Source organism: Pararge aegeria, chromosome 10 (assembly GCF_905163445.1).
Source record: "Pararge aegeria chromosome 10, ilParAegt1.1, whole genome shotgun sequence".
NCBI classification, from domain to species: Eukaryota; Metazoa; Arthropoda; class Insecta; order Lepidoptera; family Nymphalidae; genus Pararge; species Pararge aegeria.
In genome coordinates, this window is record NC_053189.1 from 18177969 (window position 1) to 18191904 (window position 13936).

General features: G+C 37.9%; 1 protein-coding gene across 6 annotated transcripts in view; it reads right to left on the minus strand.

Annotated features, from left to right (window-relative positions):
• LOC120626861 (synaptic vesicle glycoprotein 2C-like) overlaps positions 1–7492 on the minus strand; it is a 42233-nt gene extending 34741 nt beyond the window's left edge. For 2 of the 6 annotated variants that reach the window (XM_039894643.1, XM_039894638.1), the window contains exons 1-2: positions 1604–1674; positions 774–861 (exon numbers count right to left, since the gene is read on the minus strand). In XM_039894643.1, the coding sequence (XP_039750577.1) occupies positions 774–855 (82 nt within the window). In that variant the 5' untranslated portion in view covers positions 856–861; positions 1604–1674. Of the gene's footprint in view, positions 1–773; positions 862–1603; positions 1675–2571; positions 2671–7365 lie in introns of those variants that run through there. The other 4 variants (XM_039894640.1, XM_039894639.1, XM_039894642.1 and 1 more) reach the window with 4 other exon arrangements.
• Between the last annotated feature and the right edge of the window lie 6444 nt (positions 7493–13936).

The following is a 13936-nucleotide window of genomic DNA, read 5'->3' on the forward strand; positions in this document are numbered from 1 at the left end:
GGTAAGCAACTAGCAACACAGTTCTCACCTCATTTGCTGAGCAATTTGTTGCCATGTGGAGTATACTATAGCCAGCAATTAATAGCAATTGGCTGTAATAATCTTAACCTTAATGAAATGTCTCCGTGTGCCTATTTCATCTCTTATTGATTTGACTTCGCCGAAATCGCCGTATTCGAGACAGCATTACACATTACCTTGCTAGTATTTTTTTTAAAGTATAGCTCAACGGGTACATACTACGATAAAATTTTAGGATTTGTCGATATTTCGACTCAGTCGCATGGATCGTGGTCACGTGAGTCCTGTCGGGACCACGAGTCATGCAACTCGGTTGAAATATCGACAAATCCCAAAATATTATCGTGGTATCGCACCCGTTCAACTATATTTAAGAAATGTTGATTAACCACGAAAATGTTAGTTTAAAATCGCGTGTCATTTTATTGTTTACTTTGTTAGTTTGTCAGCACGGGCAGGAGAACTGTCCCCGGGGAGATAACTGTATCTCCCCAGGGAAAGGATAAAAAATGATCTTCTCCTAGCTTTATCAATTCTTAGAGCACTGGTGCACAAGGGGAAATAATATACAAATAATATATGTGTAATAATAAACAGGGATAAACTTCTCCTATTCTATTTTAGGTGGGCACGTTAATTATATCCCCTGTAAAGAGATATAATCGGGGGATATAATTTTTGTCTCCTGCCTGTGCTACGCCTGCTATACTCAGCTTATGGAGAACTCTATAACTTTATATTAACGGACTTACCAGTCATTAACATCGCCTCGTCGAGTGTTGCTATCGACGGATCGTTCTTCGCATTTTTATCCAGTTTTCCGTTAGCCGTCATGATGGCCTGAAACAATCAAAAAATTAAATATAAACACTCAAAACATATAGAAAATTGATAGTAGTATTTGATTGAGGTTGATGGCCTCATCTGGTAACAGGCTGGCTCATTTTTTGCGCATAGAATCAGCCTGGCTGTTCAACGTGGAACTGTAGATTATACAAGGGCATGTCGTTCACAGTAATTAGTTTTGTTATAAGTTTAATTGTAATTAAAACATTTATTTTAATCGTAGTTTTATTATATTTTAAACCATTCATGAATAATTCATGTGAAAGTGCCGTCTTAAATAAGGTTAATAACCGTAAAAAACTCTCAATAACCAATCGATAATATTAGTTCAGTGTTGTACTCAGTGAACTAAGAAAGAAAAATCATTTAATTACTATTTATAAAAAAAAATTAAAACAAACTCACACACACAAACACACACACATACACGCAATTATTCTGGTTTAAGATATTCACACACAATCGTGTGCATTATAAAGTCTCCGTTCTGTCGTCGATAAACCCATCTACAGACTTAGACCAAAACCTGCCACACTAACCAACGAAAACAAAGATTGCTTGCAGATAAGATATCCTTCTATTCAATTTTAAAAATAAAATTTATAATTAAAAACCTGGTTACAAAATAACACTCTAAAATTGAAATAGCATTATTGCTTTTTAAGATATCAAACAATTCAATATTTTAAATTAAAGAACGTGTTTGCATTTTAAAATATAGAATAAAAATAATCACCTAATTATTAAAAAAGTTTCGATCGTCTTGATATGAAAATAGGCCTACGGGGACCTACCGACGACCGTCCTCAATGCCTTAACTATAGTCAATGCAATGATCGAGCAAAGCAATAATTAATAATATCGCCCAGATGACGAATGATAATAATCTTTTTTACTAGCGCAAACTCACTCATGTCTGTTTGTTCAAGATTTTTTTAATGAAACAAATGACAAAGCGTTTGATGACTTTGTATTTGGTGCAGGCAGTCTTTAAATTTGGAGCAAATAGTTGAATAAGGGTTTCAAGATTGTGAGGAGGAATCGTTCGACTTCGGCCGAGGCTAAATACCATTACACCGTTGTCGGTATAATGGAGGCTAAATACCATTACACCGTTGTCGGTGTAATGGTATTTAGCCGTGGCTCCAATCGATGTAGCGTTTCAGTGTGATGTCGCGTAATCGTTAAACCTTAACAAGTTAGCCCGCTACCATTTTGGACTGCATCTTCAGTATTTAACACCAGGTGAAGTTGCAGTCAAGGAATAACTCGTAGACGAATAAAAAATATATAGATCTAACTAAAAAGGTTTTATGTCATAAGCTCTCCAAATAATTGTAATTAGAAATACAATTTATGTGTATGGATACCTAATTAAACAATAAATTGATGGAACCATCATCATATTAACCTATTACCGACCACTACACAACTACGGAGTTAAGGCCGTAGTCCACCACCCTGGCCCAGTGCGGATTGTAGGACTTCACACACCTTTGAGAACATTATGGAGAATTCTCAGGTATGCAGGTTTACTCACGATGTTTTCCTTCACCGTAATTGATGGAATAAAAATATGTAAAAAATAGGTTTTATGTCTAAAGCTTTTGCTATAATTAATACAATAAATAATTTGAATTATAGGTTGTTTATGTCTCACACATTAAATAATAAATAATATGTCAAAAGGAACTTAATTATTACCTACGCTTAATAAGTAGAAAACGCGATGTCTTCGCTCGGGGCGAATCACTGGTACTCACTAGTTCAAACTGAATTTCACAATTGGCCAACCGTCGTTGAAGACAGCACCGCTATCAGTGCACGCAAAATTTAACTGCTTGGCACTTTTGTCTCGTAAATCATAACAAATTAGCTATGATAATCCTATAATAAAAACCCGTGAGCCTTAATTAGTCTATTATCTAATGTGACGAGACAAAAATATCATAATATGTAACTACGTTGTCCGTGACTTTCACGTTCAATTTATGATTTTACGTGAGATTAGGATTTTTTCCACGGTAACATAATATGCCCGTATCCAGAAAAAATTAATTCTAAACTTTTGAACGGGTTTTTATACGTTAGGAGATTAAGAAAACACACTTTCCTCATATAGTACCTACCTAGGTATTACTATGTTAGCAAAGTTTCAACCACACTGTGATAACTTGGCGCTGTAGTGGCATCTTTCGGTTTTTCATTTAAATCTTCTAAACTAATATTATATAATAGCTAAAAAGCTGGTTTGGTTTAACGCGCTAATCTAAGAAACTGTTAGTTTGAATTGGACAATATAAATGTTGGATAGTCCTATTAAAAATTACGCTACAAGTAATAAGAGCAGAGCATCAATAAAAAATGCTGCAAAAACGGAACAGATTATATTACTTTTAAGTTAACGTTTAAAGTGAAGCCGAAATAATGTATTACAGAATTTTTCCCCTTTGAAAATTCGGAACTAAGGTCCGCGACAGCATATTTTTGACGTGACAACGTCTTATAAATTGGTTTGCCGGGTGACACTTCAAGAAACTGCGTTACGCTCCGCTCACGTTATGCGCTCACAATGAGAGCGAGTGAGAGGCACGCGTCCCTTCCACTCGGGCATGGTTAGCCCGCCTAAGAGCGAGAGAGACAGACATAAAAAGTGAAAGGCAAACGTCCCTTTGTAGTAAACGCTGTTTCATTGTACGCAAATGTATTGCAAGTTATTGTATGTATATTTGTATATAAATACGTATGTATGTGTATATATACGTATGTAAAAATAAAATTTTGTTAATATGAAATTCAGTGCGAGATTCTTTGTATAAATTAATGTTTTAAATATAATTCTTTGTATAAATAAATGTTTTAAATTGTTACTATTATTTCATCCTTCTTCCTACTATACGAATGAATATTCACATTAAAATTATTTTACCACTCAAAGTCGTTGTCACGTAAAACTTTCGCCCGTATACCGACTTTACAGGCAACCAATTTTTTATCATCTAAAGTTTAACTTTCGCACTTTTAACATACGCACACGGACTCGCGGGAGACCGCTAGTTTCATATAAAGCACATGTTTACAAAGAACCGAGACCACTTTTTTAAGACATTTATTTTTTTTATTTTATAAATGTAAGTTTAGATAAATTAAAATTAACTTTAAAAGAGATACAGATACGAATCGCAGCCTGAAAAAAAACATCTGCAATTCTACCAACTCAACTTTGTAGAGTTGAATATTTCATCATCAATGTAGAAAAACTTATCGCTTTTATTATTAAAATATTATCACTTTTATTTTTATAGAGATTATTTTTATTTGCTTATCGTTAATTTTATCTATTAAACGGACACGGAGAGGTCGACATAATTTACTTTCACCTGCGAAAAGTTTCGTTTTCCCTAAGACTTTTATGATCCATATTTTTTTGTATTTCTTATCTATATTGACTTTAACATATAATACCTACGTGATATATACAAATTGTTTCTAAGAACACACCGCAGAATTATAGCAACTTCTATTACGCACTGGAAAGATAGCTTCAAAACAGGCCGTAATTCGGCCATGATTTTTAATATATATTATCACAATCACAATCATATCAGCCCATTACCGGCCCACTACAGGGCATGGGTCTCGTCCCACAATGAGAAGGGATTAAGGCCGTAGTCCACCATGCTGGCCCAGTGCGGATTGGTGGACTCCACACACCTTTGAGAACATTATGGGGAACTCTCAGGCATGTTTTCTTCTGGTCCGTTGGAGGAATCAGACCAACCAGGGCTCCTTTTTACATTTTACACCTTTCGTTGCCTGGAAGAGATAGCTATATTAGTAATAAGTACCTTCGTACCTAGTAGTTGTACCTTCTACTTAACTTCTAACATAACTATACTATTATATTTATTTTATTTTGTGAATTTTTCTGTGTGTCATGTACAATAAAAGTGAATTCTTTCAATTATTCATTTTTTCGTCAGGCGATTGAAATAAGGACGGTTGTGAACATTTCCACTGTATACATTGGCAATGCACCAAATTATGCCTTATTTAAATTCCACTACAAGTTAGCCCTTGACTGCAATCTCGCCTGCTGGAAATGATGCAGTCTAAGTTGGTAACGGGCTAACCATATCCGTATGGCAGTTATATTAAACCTTTAATCGGTTTCTAGGCGACATTGTACCGGAACGTCCTTGTCGGTAGGGTGGTAACTAGCCACTTCAGAAGCAAACAAAGTGTCACTTATTGGACAGAAGCAGGCGTTATTTTGCGGAAATCCATGTTATATTATCAAAATTAAGCTTAATTTGCTTTAAGTTTAAGTTCTTAACAATTCTTCATTGTAAAGTCAACATCTCCTGAGGATGCTCCGGTTTCGGAGCGAAACGTGCGTAGAGGGTACATTGCCGAGGATCTGTTTCGGTCACAAAAATCCTAACCAAATCCTAACCTAAATACTTCCGTTTTAGGTACGTAAATAATTCGATTGTCGTCATGGTCTTACGTAAATATCAGTGTATTTGAGAACTTACCCAAGATAAATAAAATTAATCAGTTGTATTAAAATAATTCAGTCAAGTCAATAGACTTCAGTAACCGCTGATAATATTGTTGTTGTGACAGTTTCAAATTATAATCGTCTCATCGTTATCTTAATATTCGTATAACGTTGAGTATAAATTAATGAAAAAAGAAACCATGTTGATCGGTGAAAATTTTTTTTCGACAAACTCTTTGAAAAGGCGCTTTTACATTGGAGCTCTTGCCCCATTATTACCATAACGACGTATTCATCAGTGAAAAACAAGTTATCTATTTGGATGTTTGTATTTTTATTATGTACTAGCTGTAGCCCGCTACTTCGTCTGCGTTTGATTTTGTTTTTTTATGTGGCATTCAATTTAGTTGTGTTCTAAAAAAATTCAAGTATTCAGTATCGTTAAGCCTTAAATGAGGGGTTTGCTGCTGTCCGCTGAGGAGTTCTGTCCTCTATCTACAACCAAATTCATCAGATCTTCACAAAGTTTGGGCAAAATTGTCGGAGTTATCGTCAAACACTTTCATCCCCTCTCCCAAAGGAACCGAGCTTAATTTCGGGATAAAAAGTATCCTACATTACTTCTAACACTTCCAAGAATATGTGTACAAAGTTTCATGAGGACCGGTTAAGTGGATTTGCGTAAAAGCGTAACAGACAAACATACATTCACATTTATAATTTAAGTTTATTATGGAATCACTACGTCGTATATAGACGAATTAACAAAATTGTGTATTTGTTCGATAAAGGTTTATTCCGAAATGGTCACATTTAAATTTCAGTTGACGGCCGATTGGCGTAGTGGGCGCCGACCTGCTTACTGAGTCCTAGGCCGTGGGTACGATTCTCACAACTAAAAAATTTTTCTGTAATGAACGTGAATGTTTCTCAGTGCCTGATTGTTTATCTGTATTTTATAAATATTTATGTATATTATTCATAAAAGCGGTGATAGCCCAGTGGGTAGTAGCTCGAGTTACCTTTCGGGAGGCCGAGTTCGAATCCCAGCACCCACCTCTAACTTTTATATGCGTTTTAATTATTTAAAACAGACTTGCTTCAACGGTGAAGGAAAACAACGTGAGGAAACCTGCATGACTGAGAGTTCTCCATAATGTTCTCAAAATTGTGTGGAGTCCACCAATCCGCACTGGGCCAGCGTGGTGGACCACGGCCTTAACCCCTTCTCATCGTGGGAGGAGCCCCGTGCCCTACAGTGGGGCGGTAATAAGTTGATTTGATGATGACGAAGATGCTTTCCATCAGGTATGATAAACGTCAAGTAGGTACAAGCCTGCATATAGAAATTCATTAATATTTATTCATATTCACACTTAGTTTTCCAACAAACTTTGAATAAAAACTCATTATAATTTTCGGTGCTGTAACTCGTGTGTTTGTAACGTTTCTCTGCACATTCATCTATTTTACCTTTTTTATTTAGGCATAAGTGCAATACAAAAATTAGAGATATGATTAATACAAGAATTAGAGATATGATTATGAGATATATACAAACAGGGGAATAGATTCCCCTGTTTGTATATATCTCTAGCAATATAAATATTTTTGTATTTGCAAATCCACAAACAATATCAATAGGGCATTGGGCCGACTGCACCCATCAAACCAACAACTATCGCCCATCAAAAGTTTTATTATAATTAGTATAATAAAACTTTTGATGGACGATAGTTGTTGTTGTTGTTGTGCCAGTTTTATCTGTTAATTTACTCACTAAGCCATCGTCGACGCCTGTACGTCTTTTTATCAGCTCTGAAATACTTCACCGTGGTGCACAACACATTTTTTTCTTCATATTTTTTTTTTAAACTGATCATGCCAATCAATTAACTCGTTCTGAAACTTGGTGGTCGTACTTCCCCGGACGAGCTCACAAAAAATCTGTACTACTACTAAAAATTTGCTTTCACATCGTAGCATTGACCAACCTTTTCCGTAGCTCCATACGATTTCACGAAAACTTTCAGGTGCCAATTTTCGCCAACAGATGGCGTTGAACCAAGAGAGTCCGGTTTCAGAAGAACACAGGAGATGCTATCGTGGGACGCGCGTCCACGAGAGCTGACCGCGACTGAGAGACATCTTGTGGAGTCATTCATTATATTACAGACGCTGACTAATCGAGCAAGACAGACATATAAAGCTTTAAAGAATAATCGACATTTGAATTTTTAATGTCATACAATTTATTAAATAACCATTTTGAATTTAAATGGATGCACCGTAATCTTTAGGTACCTATCCATAAAGAATTAGCTTGCATACGAGTATATTTGAGTAAAACCTTAAAATGATCGAAGGATTATCTTGAAACTAACTAGAAAAAGGTCCTTCCTTAGATAGGCGATAATTATGTTTAAAATGAAAGGAGATTATTCTATAAATAGTTTAGCGACTGATCCCATTTAAAACGAGTATCTGCTGAAGCGCCAGCTCGGCCCGGATTACAATCCAAATTTAAAAAATATATTATTAACAGATTGAATCGAGAAGTGGTATCCTTTTCCTTCTCTTCCCAGTAGATAATAAGGTTCATTATTAATGCCTTGCGTTCGTCGAATTGTGCCGTCAATTCTTAATTTGAATTTAGAAAGTTTTTAATGTTAATTAAAATAGATTTGATCTTTATTACAGGGGAATTCCCGTTGTGTCTAGAATTGACATCTATCCATTTATTTTTCTTAAGTTCTTTGGGAATTCAACTTAAAGTTTTGTCTTGGGCTCCGAAAAATCCGTCGTACGGACGCTGGGAAAGCTTTAATATCCAATAGGAAAAAGAATTATTTAATTAAATGGCTGTTTAGAAATAAATAAACCGGATTAGTTGTGTCTGCTTCTTTTTAGACCAGGGCTGCATATACTAATTGCTTCTATCTAATACAGCAGAATTAGCACCAGTGAAGTACGTACTATGACACAGTTTCCACGACCGATTGACCACGGTGATCAATCTCCAAAGAGATTTTTCCAAGTACGCGGGTAATTTTATTCACAAGTGCGTCCGCAAAACGGGTTCACTCTCTTTAACCTCACTCCCATAGCCCGATGGTAAGGCTGTTCCGGAAAGAGATCAGGCGCAGGACCGAAAACTTAACGTGCTCTCAGAGGCACTGGGGTTAATCATCAATTTCCTAACTCCTGGTATTTAGAATTACTTAATAGAACGAAGTAACCAACACTAAATTATTAATTAATCAAGGAATGCTGTCAAATTTTCTGAACTGTGAATGCACGCCCATTGAACATTCGACAGTCGAAGTAGTACTAGGCATATTTAAAAATGCTGTGCAGGCTCATTTTCTCGCTGAATAAAGACGATATTATTTATTTATCTACTCTAACTCATATTTAAGTATTAATTGCATGTTAAAGTATGTATGACTATATTTCTTTTTTATATTTATTTATACTATTGGTGTATTTGTGTAGTCTGGTTTATGTATTAGTATGTAGTTATTTGTACGTATATGTTTTAAACAGTGTACCTCAACTTTTAGTTTTTCTTTTTAGTTTTCCTACTCGAAGAATTGGCACGAAGGTCGGTGATGCCCTCCGTTATAATCCCTAAGTCGCCTCGTACAACACACACGGGGGGTGCTGACAACTGTATTCAAATCTGCCGTCACCACGCGACATGGCATTGCACACTAAATTATACTATATGATATTATTAAAGCGCTTTTGAATATACACATTCCGCGGGCCGAATCGATATGTAATGATCATGTCACATTTAAAACACACTTTGTTTACACATAAAACACCAGTCAAGTGGTTGCGCGCACGTCTTTTGTTACTGATATGGGATGCTGCGAGATTGAGTGAGGGGTCAAAGTTGGAGATTTGTTGTGACAATACTGCGATAACTTTCACGATTGTTGATCTTTTGTTCAATTCTGATGCAAGATGATGAGATGATTATATTTCATAATTTTTATTAGTGTTTTTACCTACACTTGGAGGAATTATCAATTATTATAAATTCAAAATGCATATAAAAATTTTCGAAACCGACAGGATTTGAACCTGCGACTCTCGGGCAATTGCGGCCTGAGCGCTTTCACCAATTAAGCTACGGCTCTTCTACCGTCGATGACGAAATTAGTGTATGCCTTTCACATCAGTCTTATAGCGACTGTAGCGTCATCTAGTAGGAAACGTTGCAGTTTCGATCTACTTTTACAAAGGTCCATATTACAATGACACACGTTTGAAACAAGAGATGACACATTGCTTTTTTATATTTTTATAATTTTTATTAGTGTTTTTATCTACACTTGGAGGAATTATCAATTTTATAAATTTAAAATGCATATAAATTTTTGTATGCATTTTAAATTTACAAAAAGATGAGATGATTCTACCAGGGTTTTTTTATTTCTTCGCTATCCCATTACGAGTTCGTCAAACGGTGATAGCCCAGTGAGTAGGACTTCGAATTCATTTTCGTAGGGCTCCGTTCGAATACCAGCACGCAACTCTAACTTTTATGAGTTATGTGCGTTCTAAGCAATTTAAATGTCACTTGGTTCAATAGCGAAGGAAAACATCGTGAGGAAACCTGAGAGGTCTTCATATTGTTCTCAAAGCTGTGTGGAGTACACCGCACTGGGCCATTGGTCGACGCTAGGCCACTTCACACACCTTTGAGAGCGTTAATGAGAACTCAGAGGCATGCAGGTATACTCAATATGTTTTCCTTCACCGTAGAAGCATGCGATATTATAATGCCTATTAAATGGCCTTAGAATCAAAAGGGAATAAGTAAGTATGCTCCGCTCCACCTTTAATTGCTTCATGTACATTTATTTCAGTTGTGATTGAAGCCGAGCGCTACTCTATATAAAAAAGAAAAGGTGTGTGTACTTATGTACACGCGTTAGAAGTTATACTTCTTTGGAGTAACAAGATAACTAAACTTGCAAAAATGTAATCTTTCGCCTTATTCTACGTTTGTAGAGAAAACGACATTAAAATAGAAACAAAGGTATTCAATACATTGACAGTTTTATTATAACGCACTATCTAGTTACCTTGGCCAACGAATTAGTTTGGCCATCCAAAGGGGCAATGATGCCAGCATCTTGGGAACTGTGCCTCGCTGCGGTGGTTTCGAGGACGTATTAGATTTTATTTAGTTTTTAAATAGTTTAATTTTGGTCATAGTTATGTATTAATAAAAATTATATTTTACTATCTAGTTAAATTTATATTTAAAAGATTATTAAATATAAAAAAAAAAAATTCCTACACAATTAAAGAAATGGACATTTTTTATTTTAGCATGCAACTCATGCATATTGATATTAACATTTTGTGATAAACTTAAATGTTGCTAACTTTAGGGGTCGGGTTTTTTGTGACGGTATGCACGCGCATCGTAAAAGTTTACTCTCATTTTTCCTTAATGTCCCAAAAAGAAGCATAACTTAAAAAAAACGGCCTGAAAATGAGCCACGCTCTGTAATCAAGTCCGTTTTATCTCCAGTGAGAAAATATTAAGTATTAATTTTATTTACGCCTGTTCATTGTTCGGAGGCGTCACATAAATTATTATAAGTGTCATCTGCATATCGCAAAGAAATTCTTTGTTGTTTTGAGTGTAGTTCGTTCACTTAAAAAATTGACAAGGTTCTGAATTGTTCAGACAACAGCGCTGAGATAGATATATAGTGTGTAGTATACGCCATGGCAGTCTTTATCTTTATCGACTTGACCACGAGCTTGCTTTGTTTCAATCTTGATTATGAAAATTGAGCTTAAATTGCTATACTCCGCTTAATTTTAATAATATATCATAGAATCCCGCAAAGTAACACCTGCTTCTATCCAATATCAATCTCAATTGTTTTGTTTTTTTAAAGTTACTTACGTACTTCTTTCAAATCTTTGTATGGGGCAAATCTTTGTATGAATGGAGAAAAGAAAGCCACAGCCCCTAGTCCCCGGCAGCCCCGCTATTCCTGGCTCTGGCAGCGGTTATGGTAACGGCGGGGCAAGGGGTGTCAAGAATCTCCGGAAGAGATTCCGCTGCCAAACTCGACGACTGGACCTGGCAACGTATAACGCACGCACGTTGAGGACCGATGAGAAGTTAGTCGAGCTGGAAGAAGCAGTGAGCAAGTTGCGCTGGAGTATCATGGGTTTATCTGAAATCCGTAGAGAGGGGGAGGATACGATAATCCTAAAATCCGGCAACTTGTTCTACTACCGGGAGGGCGAACAACAGTCCCAAGGTGGTGTCGGATTCATCGTCCACAAATCCCTTGTCAACAACATTGTTCGAGTCGAAAGCGTGTCGAGCAGGGTAGCGTACCTTGTACTCAGAATAACCAAACGGTATTCCCTGAAGGTTATACAGGTCTACGCACCCACAACTGCGCACTCCGACGAGGAAGTAGAGGCATTGTATGAGGATATTTCGAAAGCCATACATGCCTCGAAAACCTACTACAGTGTTGTGATGGGGGATTTCAACGCGAGGCTGGGCAAGCGAAGCGGTGCAGAGCTGAGAGTGGGGCAATTTGGATATGGGCAACGGAACGAACGGGGCCAAATGCTGGCCGACTTTATGGAGAAGGAGGGCCTCTTTATGATGAACTCCTTTTTCGAAAAGCGGCCGCACAGGAAATGGACCTGGCTGAGCCCCGATGGTTCGACGAGAAATGAGATCGACTTTATCATGTCGACCAAACGGCATATATTCAATGATGTCTCTGTGATCAACAGGGTGAAAACCGGGAGCGATCACCGTATGGTAAGAGGCACATTGAATATAAATGTAAAGCTGGAAAGGGTCAGACTGGTAAAGTCTACGCTCCGGCCTACTCGTGCTCATATCCAAAACCCCGAGAGCTTTCAACTGGAGCTGCAAAACCGGTTTGATTGCCTGGACTGCGATTCTGTGGACGATCTTAACAACAGGCTTGTGGAAACTGTCCATACGGTTGGGTCCAAGTTCTTTAAGACCCACCGTAAACATAGAACCAAAAAGTTCTCAGCCCATACACTCGGGCTTATGGAGAAGAGACAAGAAATGAGACTACAGTCTTCAAAAGATGCGTCTGAATATCGGCGTATTAATAGACAGATCTCGAAGTTGCAGACGAAAGACTTGCGACACTTTAACACTGAGAAAATTAAAGTCGCCATTGAGCGCAACAAAGGCTCGAAAGTGTTCGCAAGAGATCTGTCTATCGGACAGAGCCTGTTGACTCGCCTGAAGACTGACAATGGTAGTCTCATATCTTCTAAACCAGAGATCCTGAGTGAGGTTGAGAAATTCTATGGACAGTTATACACCTCAACACAAAAGCCTGTTGAAAGTTTGGCTAAAGACCCTAGAGCCAAATTGACCCGACACTTCACTGAAGATATCCCGGACGTCAGCCTTTACGAGATTAGTATGGCTCTCAAACAACTTAAGAACAACAAGGCACCGGGTGATGACGGAATCACAGCAGAACTCCTGAAAGCGGGTGGAAAACCGATACTTAAAGTCCTTCAGCGGTTGTTCAATTCCGTCATTCATCAAGGCACAACGCCAGAGGCATGGCACAGGAGCGTGGTTGTTCTGTTCTTCAAAAAAGGTGATAATACCTTGCTGAAGAACTACAGACCTATCTCGCTGTTGAGCCATGTCTACAAGTTGTTCTCAAGAGTCATTACGAATCGTCTCGCGAATAGGTTCGACGACTTCCAGCCTCCTGAACAAGCCGGTTTCCGAAAGGGCTTCAGTACCATAGACCACATACATACGCTGCGGCAGGTTATACAGAAGACTCAAGAGTATAACCGGCCACTTTGCTTAGCGTTTGTGGACTATGAGAAAGCCTTTGATTCGGTGGAAACCTGGGCTGTGTTAAGGTCACTGCAGAGATGCCGAATTGACTACCGGTACATCGAAGTTTTGAAGTGTTTGTACAAAAACGCCACTATGTCAGTCCGTATACAGGACCAGACTACGAAACCGATCCAACTGCAGCGAGGAGTGCGACAGGGAGATGTTATCTCCCCGAAGCTGTTTACCGCTGCGTTGGAGGACGTTTTTAAGCTTCTGGATTGGAACGGGCTTGGCATCAACATTAACGGCGAGTACATCACTCAACTTCGGTTTGCCGACGATGTAGTCATAATGGCAGAGACTCTGGAAGACCTTAATGCGATGCTCAATGACCTCAGCAGAGTTTCTCAACAGGTGGGCCTTCGTATGAACATGAGCAAGACGAAAATTATGTCTAACGCTCATGTTGCGCTCCACCCAATAATTGTTGGGAACTCTGCACTCGAAATTGTAGACGAGTATATATACCTAGGACACACGATCCAGTTAGGTAGGTCCAATTTCGAGAAAGAGGTAAACCGCCGAATCCAACTCGGATGGGCAGCGTTCGGGAAACTTCGTGACATCTTCTCGTCCAAAATCCCCCAGTGCCTGAAGACTAAAGTCTTCGAACAGTGCGTGTTGCCAGTGATGACTTACGGATCAGAGACATGGTC